This window comes from Indicator indicator, chromosome 13 (assembly GCF_027791375.1).
Source record: "Indicator indicator isolate 239-I01 chromosome 13, UM_Iind_1.1, whole genome shotgun sequence".
In the NCBI taxonomy this organism is placed as follows: domain Eukaryota; kingdom Metazoa; phylum Chordata; class Aves; order Piciformes; family Indicatoridae; genus Indicator; species Indicator indicator.
In genome coordinates this window covers 25,410,686-25,430,037 of record NC_072022.1, presented here as the reverse complement: position 1 = coordinate 25,430,037, position 19,352 = coordinate 25,410,686, and the positions used below count along the sequence as shown (strand labels likewise).

The 19,352-nt window shown below is 39.2% G+C and overlaps 1 protein-coding gene across 1 annotated transcript; it reads right to left on the bottom strand.

Moving 5' to 3' along the window:
* Nucleotides 1-189: 189 nt before the first annotated feature.
* PHC3 (polyhomeotic homolog 3) lies at nucleotides 190-17,078 on the bottom strand. The gene is made up of 14 exons (XM_054385969.1): nucleotides 16,953-17,078; nucleotides 16,252-16,410; nucleotides 14,811-14,888; nucleotides 13,110-13,268; nucleotides 12,053-12,151; nucleotides 10,364-10,604; nucleotides 7,616-8,493; nucleotides 6,476-6,626; nucleotides 5,119-5,372; nucleotides 4,169-4,325; nucleotides 3,806-3,932; nucleotides 2,315-2,453; nucleotides 1,992-2,223; nucleotides 190-344 (listed from the first exon to the last, which is right to left on the bottom strand). Exons 1-14 carry the CDS (start codon nucleotides 17,076-17,078, stop codon nucleotides 190-192), a joined length of 2,955 nt encoding a protein of 984 aa, XP_054241944.1.
* Between the last annotated feature and the right edge of the window lie 2,274 nt (nucleotides 17,079-19,352).

Below are 19,352 nucleotides of genomic sequence, written 5' to 3'. Positions count from 1 at the left end.
TATTCATTGCTGGAAACTACAGAGGACTACCTGGTATAATCAAAGGAACACTTTAAAGTCTTTATGTGGGGAAAATCCCAAATGTTTAACAAAACATCACAGTAACACTCATGCCACAGTGAAGATGTTGGCATATTACTGTCAGTTCTGTCACTGAGAAATGGTTGTTAAAACTTTCATGTTCAGCCCCTAGGATTCTTTCAATGAATTGATACGTGCACAGATTTTCAGTGCAGGTCCAAGCTTAATATTCATTGCACTCATAAGGTGATCCTCCTTCAACAAGAGGAGAGCCTGTCCATCAATTTCTTGTGCTCTAAATTCATCTGCGATATCTTGACAACCTACAAGGCAACAGAAAAAATAAAAAAATGACTGGGTTAGAAATGTGCATTCTTAGATGAAATGACTCTGCCCAGGCTGGAGCTTTTCAGCTACACCATTTCCAATGCTCATCGATTTAGTGTGGAGAACCTAAAGTATATGCAAGAGTTAAATACCATGATGGGAATTTCTGAGATAATCTGAAAGTAACTTTTATTACAGCCTCCAATTACACCATAATTAGTGGAGAATTTACTCATTGTATAGTCCCAAAGTCAGTTTTCTCGTTTCATTAAGTGGAACAATTGCCATGGTCTCAAAATTCAAAAAGGCTGGCAAAATACCACTGAAATAGAAACTAAGATTTCTAGGACAGGAAGCTAGGATTAGGAAGTTACTGCATTAAGTAGAGCCTCAAATCTATGAGGAATAACAACTCAAGGCAGCAGTGATATAGTTATATTCCAGTTACACAGATGAAGTACAGAAATGTCAACGACCATGTTTCAAACCTTTACCTGTTTTTACAGACAGATTTCCAGAAGCATGTAGTGAGGCTTAATCACAATTTATAAATAATCAGAAGAAAGGTACTTCAAGATGACTTTTGCTGATTTAAGACATCCCTTTGAGGAAATCTTTATAAAGAATAACCTTTATAAAAGATTATCAGTCATGACCCATGCATGTGACTTAGCAATGAAGATATATTCCTTATTGGTTAGGTTATCAGCTTAACGGGATACACAGAAAAATGGTTTCGCATTCCAGAAAAAAGTAAAAAAAAAAAAAAAAAGGAACAAATGTAACTTGGGTTTCACAGAATTGTCAGGGTTGGAAGGGACCTCAAGGATCATCTAGTTCCCACCCCCCTGCCATGGGCAGGGACACTTTCCACCAGATCAGGTTGCCCAGGTTGTTAAATGGTTTGACAAGCAAGTTACATGGTAAGGAACAAGGCTTCTTGTCTGACTGCCACTAAGGAGACTTGCCTTGTTACCTGGCAGGATTACAGTGTCTGATCAGACAGAATGGCATCCTTGGGAAAGAAGAGAGAGTGAAACTACAGCTTATGATAGTTAGGAAGCAGTAACTAAATGTCAAATGAAGATGATAGCAAGGTAACTAAATATTGAGCTAAAGAAGAGGTTTGTGAATAATGAGAAAGATTATTTTTGTCTGAGAACAAACTGTGTCTACCATTATACAGAGTCTGTATGCAGCAGTTCTCTGAATTGCAGTCATTGAGCAAAACTACACAAAGTTTAGCGCTATAGAAGAAACTTGTTATTCTTCTTTGATAACATCAGGAAAGTTCTTTAAAATTCTTCAGTTGTACAAAGGAAAATAACTCTCCTTTTGCTGCTTCTAGTGAATAGCAGCAATTAAGGAGGGAAGAGATGAAAGAAGTGTAAAAGACAGGTTTCTGCTGACCTATTGAGAGAAGTCAGACTGAAAAGAGGAACAGCTCAAACCTCCACCAGCTGAGGTGCAGGAGCAGAAGTGAGACTAGTTCTATCAACATGGGGTTTGTGCTGCAGGAACAAACAAGACCACGTTCTGGTCTCTGTCATGAACTACTGAGAACACTACTGCTGTTACTACATTAGTGCTAAAAAGCAAGGAACTTAATTGCTAAAAATCAAGGAATACATTATTGCACGTACCAGGCAAAGAATGTATAAAGGCCCAAACTTCATCTACAGTCCATACTGATGGGTCAGCTTGCACCACTGGCAACAAGTCAATGTTCTCCGGCATCTTCCTCATTCTTAGCTCCCTAAGCTCACGTTCCCTCTCTCTTTCACTCTGTCTTCGCAGACGGGTGGTCATGGCAGTTGGAACAGCATCTTCACGAGAAGCCATATCTTCTTCTGCAGATGGATAAGTAATTGGAAGCTGGAAAATGTAGTACAAATACACTACAGTATTATATTTTATTTGTAATTCCCCAAATAATGCCACAGATGCAAGCAAATGTTCCACAGACCTGTCTAAGGAAATGATCTCGTGATGCCCCATCAGGGCCGCTTGGCCGACGCCCGCGTCGCCCAAGACTTTGGCTGTCTGACTTCCGATTCCAGCGACTCGTCTTGTCTGATGAAAACAGCCCAAATTTCTTAGTGCAACTAAGACTGTGCCTAAAGAAAGATAGAGTCAATAATGCACTAATAGCGTCTGGACTGAATTCAATCAAGCAACGATAAAATTACATTGTTGGCCACAGAAATACTGCCTAATTAAGATGACAACTGGTGTCGCAGAAATACAAAATAAAGGTATCTCAAAGGCCATTTACTCAAACCCCTTGCTCTTGATGCATGATCAAATACATCTTGATAAATCCCTGGAAAAATCTCTGTCTTTCCTGTTCTTAAGTATTTTCCACGACAGAAATACCTTTGCATTTTATCACATAGTTCAATCCTACCCCTCTAGAATGTCCACTAAAAGCCTAAAGTCACATCACATCTTTTGCTTCCATTCTCTCTACCTAGCTGGCATCCAGTCAAAGGAGGATGGAGGTTAAAAATTCCATCTCAAGACTAAAGAGCCAAATCTCTTCTTAAGATTATTTTACTAGTAGTCTTCTAACAAGTGTCAGATTAAAAAAAAAAATATACCACTACTTAAAATGGGAATTTATCATCTGGAGAATTAAAAAAGAGAAAGGTGACCTCCAGCATACACAAAAAAGAGTTAAGTGGTGATTAGAAATGGGAAACTATTTCCCATTTCTAAAACTCCTGGCATTAAATATCAATTTTCCAGCTATAACAGTGGAATATTTTACATCCAGATGTTGACTATTTAGTCTTCTTGTCTTAACCAAAACAAAATAAAAGCGGCAAACTAAACCCAAACAGAAAGCAGCCCTTTTCTTCTGCCAACCATGTACAAACAAATGGCATGACTGGTTATTTTCAAGAAAGGAGAAGCTTTCGAAACCACCAAGTTATTTATGCTTATGCAAATAAAGAATTTTGGCACTGTTACTAAAAACATTTAAGAATGTTTTGTCTATGCAGCATTTCAATTATGCCAAGATAAATTCAGTGGGTTTTTCTCCCTAGCACCACACAGAACTACAGGAAAGCCCACCCAGCCCAGCATTCTTTCTGACGTACCCAACATCAAGAAGAAGACAATGGGAATGAGAGATATGCAACAATTGCTGGCCCGTGAAGCTCTGCACCAATTTCCAAATACTTAGTAACCCTTAATGGATTTCTCTTCCATGATACCCATCATCTTCCCATAAGCCCAAGAGCATTCATGGCACCCTCTGAAAAAAGATCCATAATTTTACTGTAATTCCCTTTGTCTGTCTTCTTAAAAATATAATCTAACATTGCCCTTCATAGCCATATACTCTGCAGACTCATGCAGAAGGCAGTCCATGTTTTACTGTGTCTTTGTTTTTCAACACCAGGTACTACTCGGGTGCTATTCCATTAACCAGATAATGATAAGGAGTAACCAGACAGAGTACCTTTTGGCACAGGACGTGGAGCAGAATCTTTTTGACCGCAGAAACTTATTAGGATATCCCATTTTTCCACAAAATTCACACTTCAGAAGATCATTATCAATTTCATCCAGCCCCTCTAAAGAAAGGAATAAGGCATTAAAAAAAAAACAACTCAGTTTCTATGACAGAATTATGTTCAAAAACTTCCCATCTCAAGCAGGCAGGGAGAAGATTTTCAACAAAGTAGTTTCTGTTAGAGATAGTGTAAAGACTGGATTCCAGAAGTACAGACAGGATGGGATTCTGTAATACATATAGAACTGAAGGTTGGGGAAGGGAATAATTAAAAGGAAACAACCAAAAACTACAAACCTTCTGCAATCATATCCTCGATCTCTGTGTCCGATGAGTTGTCTGCATGTTTTGTATTCTGCAAGTCTGATTCAACACACACAACACTCATGATTTGACCCTCCACTAGCAATCTTTTTTCTGCAGGCTGCTCTACCAGCAAAGATGAACGACTTACCTGTTGCAATAAAAGCAAAGCAACAGTGATTAACTGAACAGCAATTAACTGAAAATAGTACTTGTAACTCAGTGTCACTGAGATTAGAATCACAGTTTCCATTCTGTATCAATGAATTGTTATATACTGCCAAAGCTCTAAATACCATTTCTCAAGCAAACAGACTCACTCCTGCTCTGGTTTGCAATTATATTTAACTAAGGAAAGAACACATTAGATGTAGAGAAATAACAGAATGAGAAAATGTGACACACATTAGTTAATAAGGCAAGCTGATAGGTTTTACATTGTCCACTTGTGGATTTAAAATTTCAGCAGTAATTCTTAGACATAGCACTAATCACACCAAGCTGAGTAAGAGCCTTGTCAGTGCTTTAAACAATGAAATTTTAAGGTTTTACAATTTCATACAGAGGTTTAAAGTAAAGTATCACTTCAATTAAGGTATCTAGGAGACAGGGAAACGTAAAATGAATTTATTGCCACTAGTGGTTATCTCTGGATATAGGCAATCTATTCAACAGCGTCTCAGCGTTCATTTAGCACTTTGTGACCTAGTGATACTGGTAAGCCAAACAGCAGTGTGAATTCTGATTACATACAAGCAGTGCACAAGTACACTGAATGCTCTAAGAAAGAGGTTATACAAATCAGTGGAAAAAAGGTCAAAATCCCCAATATTTCAAAACATATTCATGATCTAAATAGCTACTAGTCACAAATAACAGCATCCTTTAAAACAGTTTGATTCAAAAATTTGTAGTATAAAATTCACAGCAATTTTCACACTTACAGGGAATGGCTCTAACCCCTCCTGAATCACAAAGCCTTCAATAACATGGGTCAGGATCTGTGGTTTGACAATAGCCTGGGGAGGTTTGTTTTCCAGGCTAGGAATGCTCTTGGGCATTGATGTGCTGTTGCTCCTTGTTGTTGCTGCTGGGAGCAAAAGAGGTGGTGGTGGAATAGAGGCATGTGAAGGATCAGATGGAGATTTAATTACTGAGGCACTGACTGATGATGTCACTGAAGGCAGTCCTCCATGTTCTGAAAAAAAAAAAAAAAAAAAAAACATGTTATGTTTTATCATATGGCCAGTTGTTGACTCAGAACCCTAAAAAAAAAAAAAGCTGATAAACACACCCATCTCTCCAGCCATCATCCTGCTATACACAGATTCTTCCCTATGGTTTACAGATTTTTATCTTCAAAACGAGATGGTTTTTCTTGACAGACCAACCCACAAACCAACAGTTCTTAGGTAAGTATTTTCCTTTATTCAGTACCTACTGTCTATAAACATATTTGGCCATTAAAAATACCTACACATCACAAATCTGTACATCACAAATATGTAAAAAGAAGAAACCAGTACTTTCAAACACTGGGGATTCTCAAGACTGAGCAGCTGAGGTATTTCTACAGAGATACAGGGATACTTTGAGCCTGAGTAACCTGCAGGGTCACAAGTATACACAATATCAAGCCACTAAGCATCCAGTTATATGCATAGCATACACACATATATACATACATATATATATATATATACACACACATATACACACTATACTACATAGAGTATATATTTGTGTATTTAGCAATCAGGGAATCTACATTAATTTCCAGGACAACAATTGATACAGGCTTGTGGATCTTACAGGTCACTGAGGAAGAGAAATTTTTCATTGGTAGCTTTTGCATTAGAACAGCTCCTTACTGTGGTATATAAAAAAGACAGGAGGTGCCAAAATGAATCAGACAGTATAGCCAAGCATTCTGACAGCAACATCTGACTGCTGACCCCCATTCTGCAAAGTCAATCCCAACACCAGATCAGTCTGCATATTTTTTTGTCTGTATCCACAGCTGTCACTTAAAGATTAACTGGAAATTGATACCTCTGTTAAGATTTCAGTATAAAAGTGTGTGCTAAAGAACTCAAGTGCTTTCCCTGCTACATGACTTGTATAAACTGCACCTTTGAGAACGAATCATTTGTCTTGTCACATGGACTTCTAACATATTTCATATCGCTAAAACCCAGTACCGATGAACAGCAAAGGTCAAGATCATAGATTTGGAAACCATTGATAACTACTAGCAGTTTTCAAGCTCAACAGCTACCTTAATCTTACACTTGTTCTCACCTGACAAGGGATCCTCTGAATTCAGTGCCTCTCCATTCCCCAAGGTGATAGCTGGTGGAGACAGCGTGGGTGGTGTAGGTGTTCTAGCCATGTGGACACAATCTGACTCCTCAGCCATCTCTTCTTCACATACATTCTCCACTTGGTAAATCTGCATCCAACAAACTATTGCTTTAGACAGATTTCCATTCTACCTTAATACCTTAAAAGAGTTGCATAAATACAGTTTTTAAAATAAATTACCAATTAAAATGTTAAAACATGCTAATCTAAAAAAAAAAAAATAATGTTCAAATTGCATACAGAACAATGAATTCTGGGGGCATCACAATGTCTATGAGAACAAAATTGTTTTGTTACAAATAGCAAAACATAATGCAGCACATTTCTCCTATCATTCAGACCAGAGAATAAGACTTTTATTAGTGCCTTAGCTTTGTAGTTTACTCTTTTTATTTACATATTTGGCACTACTTAAACACTTCTGAAAAATGCAAGCTTTAGAACACAATAGCATGAAAACTGTTGTCTATTTTACACAGCAGTGTAACCAAACTGAGTATTGCAGAAGATTGCACAGAGACTACCAAGCATTAGTGGTTGTCAGAGATTTAAAAGGTATTTTCCTCAAAACTACTACAGTAAATTTACATCAATTACTGACAGGCAGTTTAGCAGATTAGGATGTAGAACACCACCCTGTCAAAAGCAAAGCTGGCTTCTACTCTTCCACCCAATTTCTACATGAAATATCAAAGAGTTGAAATTATCATTACCCTCTTAATGTCAGCAGCATACCTTCTTAACCTACTGGTAGTCTGAAAAAAAGCCTACAAGAGCTGTTGGTTCTTTTGCTCACATTAATCTCATTATCATGTTACGACTAAAGCCTAGCAATGCCATCTTAAATGCCAGCATTATATGCACAGATTTTTATTCCACTGGTAAACTATTTTAGTTCAGTGAAGCTGAAAACTTCATTTATGAACTGCAGATGTCCAAGACTAACACTGAACTAAAGGAAATGGTTTCTTCTGTCCCTCTGTCTAGAACCTGGTTTAGCTCCCTCTGAAGTCAACAAGCCAGATTCACAGCACTTCAGAGAAGATGAGAATAAAGGACTGCAACATCACCACTTACCACTGGAGTTTCAATTGGTACTGATGGCTGCACCTGAAGATTTACTGCAACAGTCTGTGGTGGTGGGAGCGTTTGAAATGGCAGCTGGACCAGAGCTTCTGCAGCAGGAAGTTCTTCCTCAGAAACCAAAGTGTTCTGAACCAAAACCTGGCCCTGGGACAGAATTTCAGGCTGCACTTGTAAAGACTGCACAGACTGCAAGGGTAGTGGTTGAATCTGGGTCGAAGATGTTGACAGCTGAGGAGGAGCTGCAAGAGGGATAGGTGTGGACTGCAAGGCTGAATATTGCTGGTGTGGTGCTGAGGACACGATCTGTTGGCCTGGAGAAACTAAGTTGGGCTGATCTACTGAGCCTATATGTACAGCAGGGGAAGATGGAAGCGGAAGGTGTGATGGAAGATTAAGTGGCTGTGCAACTGGTCGAACTGGAGTGGTAGTAGTCTGCTGAGGAGCAGCCTGCTCTGGCTGAAGAGCTGTTGGCACAAGGGAGTTTGCCTGTGACTGAATAAGTGCTTGAGGGTGAATAATTATTGTGGGTGATTGACTAGGGGAGTGAGAAGGTGGAGGGGATACCACTACTGACTGCTGAGCTGACTGGGTTGGAGTAGGAGATAGTGTTAGAGGGGGAGGATGGATGTGAATAGGTGAGCAATGAGACTGGACACTGCTGGGACCCGGAGGAAGACCATGGCCTGGGAGTGGTAGACAGTGCTGTGATGGAGGCGGGTCCTGGCCTGAAGGAGTCTGCAGTGCAATTGGCTGGACTTGCTGCTGCTGTTGCAGTATCAGCTGATGATGGGAAATCTTTGGAGGTGGTGAATGAAGTGGGATCGGCTGATGTTTCGCTAGGGAATGAGATTGCAATGGTGAATATGAAGCTGTGAGGGAAGCAAAAAGAAGTGACTATTAGTATTATTTCTTTAAGTCCAGAGAACTTTATAAAAATACCAAAGAAAGGAAGCTTTTAAAAAGTAAGACCAGCAAAACTTTTTCAACACTTTGCTTCTATATTTAGAAATATCTTTTCTGCAAGCAAGACCAATTTACTGGGGGGAATGTATCAATTTCCAAAGCAAAATGCAGCAATGAATAAAGGAACATAGCCATACTTTCTACATATATATACACATACATGTACTTCCTATATAAAAATGTCTAAACTTATCTTTCTGGTGCTAGTTCTAAGATTATTGCTGATCCAACCTTTGCTTATTTGAGAATTTCATGCAAATTTAAATGTATTTAACCTTTACTTTGAAATATACTACAATGGAAGAGACAAGCAGGTCTCAATCCACAGGATTTGTTGATAACTGCTATGTTAAAGTTTAGGAAATAGAATTTTAACAGACTTAAAATTCCAAGAGTTCAGTATGCATTAAAACCTTTCAAAATATTTGCCTGAACTTGAACACACAAACTGAAAGGTATGTATCTAAAAATAGAGCAGCTTCCAGAGGTATCACATCACCTTTCATTGAACCAGTGACTCACTTGTAATTCTTTATGGCACACACATGCTTTCCTCCACATGCAAACTTCTTCTTTCATCTTTTCCACTTGAGAAACAACTCCTTAGATTTTGTTATTTTGCCAGCAAAGATGACTTTTTCCCTTACAGAAGTGAGTTCTAAGAGCATTAAGACTCAATACCTCAAGAATGTCTGCCTTGTACCCTCTAAAAGCTGCCACTAAACCAAGCCAATTTCCAGAGAATTCAGACCAATGTCTAGACTCCCCTTCCTCTTTTAGGATAAAGAAACTAGCATGCAAAGACATTGCATGCAACGTAAATGCCTAGCTAACCAACTGCATGCTTGCTTTGGTTTCTTTTCACAGAATCACAGAATGTTAGAGGTTGGAAGGGACATTGAAAGACCAAGTCCAACTCCCCTGCCAGAGCAGGTCACAGAGGATCACATCCAGGTGGGTTTTGAATGTCTCCAGAGAAGACGACTCCACAACCTCTCAGGGCAGCCTGTTCCAGGGCTCTGTCACCCTCACAGTGAAAAAAGCTTTTCCTGATGTTCACATAGAAACTCCTGGGCTCCAGCTCACACCAGCTGCCGCTTGTCCTCATTGCACATCACTGAACAGAGCCTGGCTCCATTCTACTGACACTGCCCTTCTCATCTTTATAAACATCAATGAGGTTACTTCTTCTCTAAGCTAAGAGACCCAGCTGCCTCAGCATTTCCTCATAAGGGAGATATTCCATTCTTAATACAAAGTACTGAGATTATGAACAATACTAACTATGAGTTTATGAAAGTACTTGATAAAAGGACATGGTGATGACAGAGAGAAGACAGTAAAACAAAAACCAACCAAACATAAAACAACCAAGAGAAAAAAGAACAGCCAAACGACTCCAAAACTACCAACAAAATAGAATTTGATTATAGCATGAGGCTTGAGATGGTTTCAGTCCATGTATTGCTTCCCTGAGATTTAGGATATGTCCAGACAACATACATACAGACCAACCAGAAATGAGCTTCATGTTTGTTCTGTGATCCAGCTGTGTATTGCAACTGCTGTACCATTCTTTACTGTGATTTAAGAATACTGCTGTACCACTCTGCTAAAACAAAGTCCCATGTAATATCCAACCTCAACACGTAAGTGAATTTACTATTTAACTCTATTCATGTGGAATCTGGTCAGAGAGAACTGGACACTGACAGAACCATCATGTACAAATTAACTTTAATTAAAATAACCTTACAAGCTCTATCTTCATCCTACCTGGTGTAATTAAGTGATGTATGCTTGATGTCCGTGTGACTGGTGTAGTCCGACACTCTGGAGTTGGGCTCTCGCCTTTCCTATTGCTTTCTGAGGGATCTGGTTGGCTGCCCCTGGAACTGCTTGTAGGTTTATTAGGGCACAGAGACAACGACTGACTTTGACTGCTGCTCTTTGGTGGGCCATTCTGTGAACTTGACAACACACCCAGATTCTGACTGCGCAATGTCAAGTTCTGAACCTGTGAAATGAGAAAAAACACGAGAAACTCCCAAAGTGTATGGACACATATGACAAACAGCCAGGCAAAACCAGCAGAATTTGGTAACAACATTTTATAATGCTGCTTCTCCCATGGGATCAGGTTGCCCAGGGAGTTTGTGGAAGCCCCCTCCCTGAAGGTATTCAAGGCCAGGTTGGATAGAGCACGTTTGCAGATGACACCAAGCTGCTTAGGTTTGCTTATATGGCAAAGACATTTGTCTATACCCTGACTGAAACATCAAGGTAATAAAAATAAAGTGTACCAGTGTTAAAGCTCTTCCATTGCATCACTGATTATGGCTGAAACTGGATCTTTGCAATGTCACTGCTGCTATGGAAACTGACAACTAAGGTTGTCAAGACCTGACAAAGGGCAGTACAGAACACTGAACAGGGAGAAGAATGGCTTGAGTTTGCAGGGTCACCACAGCAGCTCATCTGACTGAATATGGTCTGGGGTGAATATGATCCCCTCTGCAATGATGCCTCAGAAGCTGCACAGCCAGGCAGGCTTGTGCAAAGTGGTCCTCTAAAGCCCTATGGTACAGAAGGGCCAAGACTGCAAAGCAATTTGGTTTATTGACATCACTACACTTAAAGGCAAAAGACAAAGGCACGAATGCACAAAGAGCTGCTAGCCCATCCAGTAACCTCTCTGCACTTTTAACATGCAGAATCTGGAGGAAAGAGAGACAGCTGTAATAAAGGACAATGAAGCATAACAACTCTGAGACTGAGCAGCCTGGCTCAACTGATGGACTTAATATTGTGAGCTTGCTCAACAACATCCTGCATCAGGAGCAAGCTCTGCCCATCTCACAAAGCCACTGGAAAAGCAAAGGGAAGGCTAAAATGATATATCATCATCTTGCAACAGTGACAAATCTCTAAGGTCTTCAGATCTATTAGAATCTTCTGAAGGGGTCAACAAACATAAGGTCAGAGAATATTCGACTGGTATAACTTACTTGGATTTTTAAAAGGCTTCAGAAAAGATCCATTTATCAAAGGCTTTTAAAGAGACTGCTAAGATAGAAGACAAGGTCTCTCATGCAGGCATAAATTTGTTAGATAAATGTTCCCTTCTCAGAGCAGAAGGCTGTGATTAAATATGTTCTCTAGCATTCTGTACAATGATGTGTATTTCTTCCAGAGGCTAAACAAATACGTTGAGCAGTGAAAACGTGATATAAGTTCAGCTGATAATATGAGTTATTCAAGGTAATAAAGATGAAACCTAATTACCAAGACCCAAAATGTCTCATCCTGGATTCAAATTTTACACAACTTAATCACTCCTCAACATCTGACGAAGGCAAAGAGAAGACACTGAAATTGTACATAACCAGAACCCATCAGTTTCCTTATTTCTCAGTTTTGGCTCATTCTACTGGACATACCTTTAATAAATTTACATTAACTCACCTGAGTAGCTGCAGACTGACAGGAAGATGAGGAAGATGATGACACCACAGGTATGTCAGACTGGACAGCAGCCACAGTGGTTGCAGGAGTAAAAATAAGCTGTTAAGAAAATTAAAAAAAAAAAATCTGGTAACAGACTGAAACTTTGAAAATAGTCCATAGGGGCAATTCCTTCAAGAACTCATGCCTGCATCTAATTTTATATACCACTGCATATACCCCTGGCTCTCAGTTTTGGTGTGGTATAACAGGGATTCTTCCTTTGTCATGGAGTTGAATGTTAACACCAGAAAGCTGTGGTCACTAAATGACACAAGCCATAACAGTTTTGTGGCCTTACCAAGTACTGACTGGTACTGAGCATTCCTTACAACTGCAGTAATTTTTACTAAATCCTACACAGATTGCAAAGTTCAATTCATATGAAGCTCACTACAGAAAGCACTAAAGTATAAGAAAAACTAAGTCACTAAATAGATGTTTTTCCCCAGATTTGCTCATTAGGAAGTGGGAGTGCCAAAATGACAGGAAATTGCAAGAATTTCATGAGTTTCACATGAATACAAAGAGAATGAAAGCTGTGTATCTAATTCAGTTAAACAGTAATTCTTAGTTATATGAGAAAGTTTTAATCAAGAGTCAAACTATGAATGCTGCCAGTGCATTGGGAAAACATCTACCTTGAATACAGACAGACTCCAGGATGCTCTTCTACAGAGCCAATACAAGGCAGGTGTTCTTTCTCTGGTTTTCCCATATTCAATCAAATAATTGTGGTATGACTGGGCTAAAAACACTTCAGCAAACCTCACCAGAGAAATAAGCTACCAAATCATTTTGCTTCTGATGTCTACAGTGTTTCAGAAGATCTGTGTTCACAAGTAAGTGACTACATTCTCAATGCTATCCAAAACTACTGAAAAATATTTATTAATAACATACAGAAACAAAATAAAAAAATGAAGCAGTTAGAGTTGGGGGTGTTTTCTGAAGAAATGGAGGTGGAGATGACAGGGACAGACCAAAACTTTGCTTAAGAGTTGTAATCAACGCTTACCATTTGAGCTCGTAGATACATTTGAGCCTGGCTGGCACTCAGGGTTGGAGAGGTGCTCCCCAGCAACATAGTCTGTTGGGTAATACTGCTGCTGGTGGTGTTGGAGGTCTGTGAACGGCTTATTATCTGTGCAGGTGTAGGAGAGGTGGAGAGGTTAATCTAAGGAAACAAAAATATTGCTTCTGTCATGGAAATTCATTTATCCTAGGGTCTAAAGCCAGAAAGTCTTTGACAAAAATGGTGAGGGGCAGTTGAAATCTCTGGACTGTAAAGATATCAAAAATACATTGAGCCAAGCATCACAAAACTGGACTCTGGCAAGGTTGTACATACTCATTCTTAAACTGCAAGCAGCTGTTTTGCAGTAAAGAATAATAAGCAGTTACAAGTATAAAAAATGATATTATGTAGTCTGAAAAACACACCTCACAAATACACATTTACAGAATATGTAACATGAGTTTGCAATATTTTAAAAATATCTGAATTTTAGTATTTAAACATCTTGACATTTATATTGACTGGATGAATGCCTTCTGCTGTGTTTGTTATGCAACCTGATCACAGTCCACATATGGACTTAGATTCCTCATTCTACATATGCACATTGTAAAATGACCAGAGACTAAAACTTTCTACAAGTTCCTTCTGTATGCTCCTCAACAATTGCTCTTTAGCATCTTCTCAAGCAAAAGCTGTTGTGGTTTTGGTTCGAGTTTGTTGTGCTTTTTAGTTTTGTTCCAACCCTAACCAGTCTAACAGCATTAAGTGCCCAGCTCTTTTTCACCACTTATTCAAAAGATTTCCTTGAAAAATTCCAGCCCAATTATTCTGTTTAATATCTTTAAAGACTTCCCCTCCTAAATTTAAGAAATTAATTATTTTACTTTTAACTACTGTAAGCCAAAGCAATGCTATGAGAGCATAAAAAAAAATATACAGCTAAATCACTGAAGCTATGCACTGCAGTCATGAACAGCTTGAGGGCATGATTAACAAGCAGGATGTCTGCAGGACTTACAAAGTCCTACTCAAAATCACTTTAGAACTGTCCATAAAGAGACTGTGCAAATTGCACATCAGAAGATGCCACTTAAATATAGCATGAACTAAACACAGAGCTGCTAATAACTGAAACCTGAGCATATGCCTAGAATATGGACAAAGTAATTGAAAGTGTATAAAAGATGCATGATACAAGATGATAATCAATAAAATAATGAATACTACAAGCATTTCCTAAGTTTCATACATTTATATGAGCACTGATCTGCATTTGGTTCTCTTTAATCACTGACACACAGTGAGGATTTTAATCTACAGTAGTGCACTGAAGAAAGAAAACTAATGTGAAAATTCCAGTAAGAAATCATGTAAGAGATGAAAGCTCAGGAAGTGAGTCCTGCAGTGATCTGAACAGTCACTGGTGCTTGTGGAGTGAGCAGCTACCCCTCAGAGCACCAAGAGTGGGCTAGGACTGGGGAAGCTTCAATTCTGGCAGCACACATCAGGATGACTCGCAGACACTGGAAGTGCAGCCAACACTTACTATGCAGTTGTCATCGTTCTGTTTAATGTTTCTGTAATGCTAAGGTCAGCCACACAAATTTTAAAAACTACAATCTTTTCTGTTTTTTCAAGTAGCTATAAAGTAACCAGGAAGGGTTGGGAACGGATGAAGGGCTTGGTTCAGTTACGTACCGAGGTCTGCGACATGCTTGACTGCTGAGTGACACTCCCAGTGGGGGAAGTACATTGCCTCCCACCTGACAGGCTTGCCTAAATAGCAAGAATATGTGTCAAATATCAAAAGCAAAAAAGTGTTTGTGATGTTCATATTATTGCGTAAATCATCAGAAACATCCCTCTCTACTATCACCTTTTCTCTGAGTTAACAGTAAAAATGGTTTACTTGGTAGAAACAGCTTTCAGCAAAGTGCATTCTGCACTACAGAATGCTGCCTGGAAGGTGCTCCTTGAATTCCTGGCCAATTTCAGGATACTTGCAGATCAAGATTTGAACAAAAACTACCAGAGTTACAAGTCTATCAAATTGCTAATGACGGAGCTAACTGATTAGCTCACTACCTATGGTGCTCAGAACTTAAAATGGGACAACATTAAATCCCATCATTATTAAAACTCACAGCATTTTTATTGTGATTAGGATCCTCTACAATTAAAACCAAAAATTCATAAATGCTGTAAAGAACAAACTCTCACTCTAGAATTGTAATTTCTGTATGTATATCTGGAGTCAGTAACAGAGCACTATGCCAATCCTTCACATGTATACAGGGACAGTTTAGACTTCTCTATTAACAGGCTGCATTCCAAAACTCCTTAGCCTTCCCCCAATTTTCTTCTTTGTCTCAGTAACTGTATAGGCACACAAATCCATCACCAAAACAAATCAATGTATTACCAAGATCTAATGAAGAAGGTACAGAAGAAAAGCCAGGAGCATGTAAGTCCCAGTTATGACAAGAGTCAGCTATGTCCCTAAGTCTTTAATTCCATTTTAGCATTTCCATGTGTAAAATCACTAACAACCACCTATCTCTGCAAGACAGTAGTCTCAGTCCAAAGTCAACTGAGGTCAAAGGAAAGCATTCCACTGCTTGAGTTTGGGTCTCCTCCAAAGCTGTCCTTCAGAAATGGAATGTCATTTACTTCCTGCATTCCCACACTCAGAGTTATAATTTAATGTCACCATTAATTATAACGCAGCCAGATGTGTGGCACAACACACTAAGACACCAGCTGTTCGTTACTTATTTGATTTCGCTAAGCTACATCACTATTCATGGCTTTCCCCATCAATTTTTAGGGGAAAAATCATGGGATGAAGATTGAAGTAGTCTACTTTTAATACTTAATTTTACTACTGTTTAATGAGTTACATGATGCATTATAATGTACGTGATAAAGCATGGAATGGTTGCCTACAGGAGCATCTATAATACTGGACAAAATCCTCCAAGTATTTTGGAGGAAATAACAATTTTTATCATTAAAATATAACAGTGACATTGTGAGGCATTAAGCTCAGGCACTTAAGCTGTTACTACATTTGACAATGCTCTAGGATCCTGCTCTAGGAAGTAGCCCACCATTCTTTTTTAGCCATCTTCGCTCTCACCTGTGGTACAGTTGCCAGACTCTGAAATTGGGTACTGCTTAAGTGCTGCTGCTGCAAAGCAGCAGTCTGCAGCATTAGGTGCTGCTGCTGGGCTGCATACATCTGCTGGAGGTACTGAGCAGCTGAGCTAGGAGGACGATGCAAGGCCTGCTGAATAACCTGTGATGAACCAGTAAGTAATTACAATTACAAAGCACACAGCATGCTGACATGATGCTGAAGTTTACCTTTACAAGGAAATAACAACAAATAAATTCTTTTCACCCCAGTTAAGTAAGACGGAACTTGCCCCATCACTGTTCTCAACCAAGTCACAGAACACAGTCAACATATTTACATTTTCAAGAAAAGCCTCACAATCAACGTCACTCATAACACAACATTCAAGCTGCTTTGGTTCTGCTTTTTGAGAGATCAGGATAGAGTGTGAAAAACTGGGTTATAAAACCCAACAGAATGAGCCAATCAAAGTTTGAAGAGACCTAATTTAAAGAACAGCAAGAGTGGGTTGATACCCTTTGGTAAGCAATATCCTCTGAAAAAAAACAGTCAGATTTTTTCTTTCTGGGGGGAAAAAAAAAGGGCAGACATTCAAAGAACACAGCAGTAAGGAATGGAAAGCTGATCTTGTGCAAGGTACTGATCAATGCCTGTATTTCAGAGCACTGCACAGGACAGGAGAGCACCTCACAGCCCAGTACCTGGACAGCATGCCTGTCAGAGCCACTGTAGACAGATATCTGTGGGAGCTGTGTCCGGGAAGTGGAGGTGGTAGTGATAGTTGTTGTAGATGCAGAACATGTTGTTGTGTTTGGTTCATTCTCCATAGCTCTGAAGTGTTTGTCCAGCCTGGCAGAATTGAAATATAAGTTATTTTTAAGGCAAAAAAAAAAACCCAAAACAACAACAAAAAACCCAAACCAAAACAAAAAAAAAACAACCCAACCCTAAGCTTCACTGAGATAGGATAATGGACAATTTTTGAACAGATGAATTTGTAGTATTTGCTATTGCATGATGGAATTTTTTGAGAGATGTGGTTCTCATCTTTTAAGATCCACAAAGAAGTAGCAATAAGTGACCAATTTAAGAAAACATGCTAGATTTCCAGTGAGCAACACTGGAGCACTGTTGCATCCCTCTTCCCCACAGCACAACATGAAACTGCTGGCTGACCATTCTGTACATTGAGCAAAAAACGTTCTCGGCAAAAAAAAAAATCACTGGTGGCATGCTGTTTGGAAACAGAAGGAAAGGACATGGAGAAAAGTGTTTTTATTTCTTATAGAAATACCTCACAAAATACAGCGAGAGCCAAGGAAAAAAAAAGCAGTTTAAGCATCTCTGATGATTCCTCTCCAGCCTTATGAGACTTCCCTCTGTTACAATCTCTCTCTCAAAATGCCACCTTTAAAGCTGAAATGAGTCACACAGTATATGAGGGGTGTTGAGTTTCTTTTTCAGTATGAGTAATAGGATTAACAGGAAATATTATAGTTGCTGTTTACTGCTATTAAAGGATGTTAACAAAACCAGGTGAGGAGAGAAGACATATTTCCTTCTCACAGTAAAGAAGGGCTCAGAAAATCAAATGAAGACAGCTGCAGAGTACTGGAAGAAAAGAGCATTGCCAAGTGTTTAACAAACCACCCATTGGATGCTGCATCAAACAGGAGCATCACCAAGAGTTTCAACGCATATGCTGAAAGCAGGACACAGTGCTGCCAGGCTGCCACTCTCACTATCACCTCTCAAAATACAACTACTTTGCAAGTAGAGATCTGAACACGATGCCACAGCTCCTGAGTACTTGGAATAACTAACATTTAATAGATATATGGCCACCTAAGGACCTCATAACTGAACTTTAACAGGTATATGGCCAGCTAAGGACCTCATGCCTGACACTGTATTGTAGACTTGCACGTGTTCTGTTGTCAAAGCAAATTCATAGCAAAAAAGCATGCCTTAAAAGCACAGATCTCTTGTATTACAGCTGAAGATAAAACCATGGCTTTGTCAATTTGTATTCCGTGTGCATTATTGATGCCATTTGTCTACCTACATTAGAGCACAAGTTAGCATACATGGGTTAGCATACACTTCAACTGCAATAAAACCAGCATCACTTCTAAACCCACTTTACATTCATTTCACATAAAGCTAATGAAAAGTACCTTGAAAAAAAAAAAAAAGTCCTGTCTCCTCCAGAGGACATTAAAAGCATATCAAAATATTTACAACTACAACTTGCCTAGCAAGTTTTATCAGAGAGTTATGCAACCAGTTAAATTAGCCTAAGAAAACAACATTGGATGTTTTATTTCCTACTACCACACCTTCGTTCTCAGCCACGCTTTAGATGTGCAATGTACCCCCCTCTACTAGCTATGCCATCAGATGTTCAGCCCATGAAAGCTGCTAATCCTTTAAACTGTCTCATTTTCAAAACCAGTCTTCTCATCACCCAAGTTGTTCTCATAAATGGATGTGCAATAAAAACAAGAAAAAGCCCCTAAAGTTTTGTTCAGAGCGGCTTGATGCTGAGAGGCATCTCCAGTCCTCCTCCAACACCTCACTCAGAGTCAGTACGAGATGTTACTTGCCACCCCGTGGCCCTTTTGCAACAAAACCACCCCACAGCTCAGCACTAACACATGGAAACAGCGTGCCCTCTCTCGGCTGAAGGAGCAGTAAAGTGTTTCAGCAGGTTGACACTTGTTAGAAACCTCTTCTGTCTTCAAGTGAGACCTGAAATGTTATAACATTTGTATACACGGAGACCACTTCTAGTTATAAAATAGTCAGACATAATTGACAATAATCTTCCCAAATTGCTCATTCAGTACTCAGCCATAGCAAAAAAAGCAATTAACTTTGGCAAATGTATGAAGACACTGTGAGCAACTTTAACTCAAAATAACCTCTGTAATGCAAAGTAAGTTCTAGAAAATACACTAAATTCTCAACTTCAAACAACCACAACACACTTAAGGAAGCTCCAGATAAAAAGCAGAACAGAAAACTATCTTGAAAATAAGGTTTATTCGACCAGTAACAGTATAAGACATCACACAATTTCAAATTGCATTGTGTGTTTT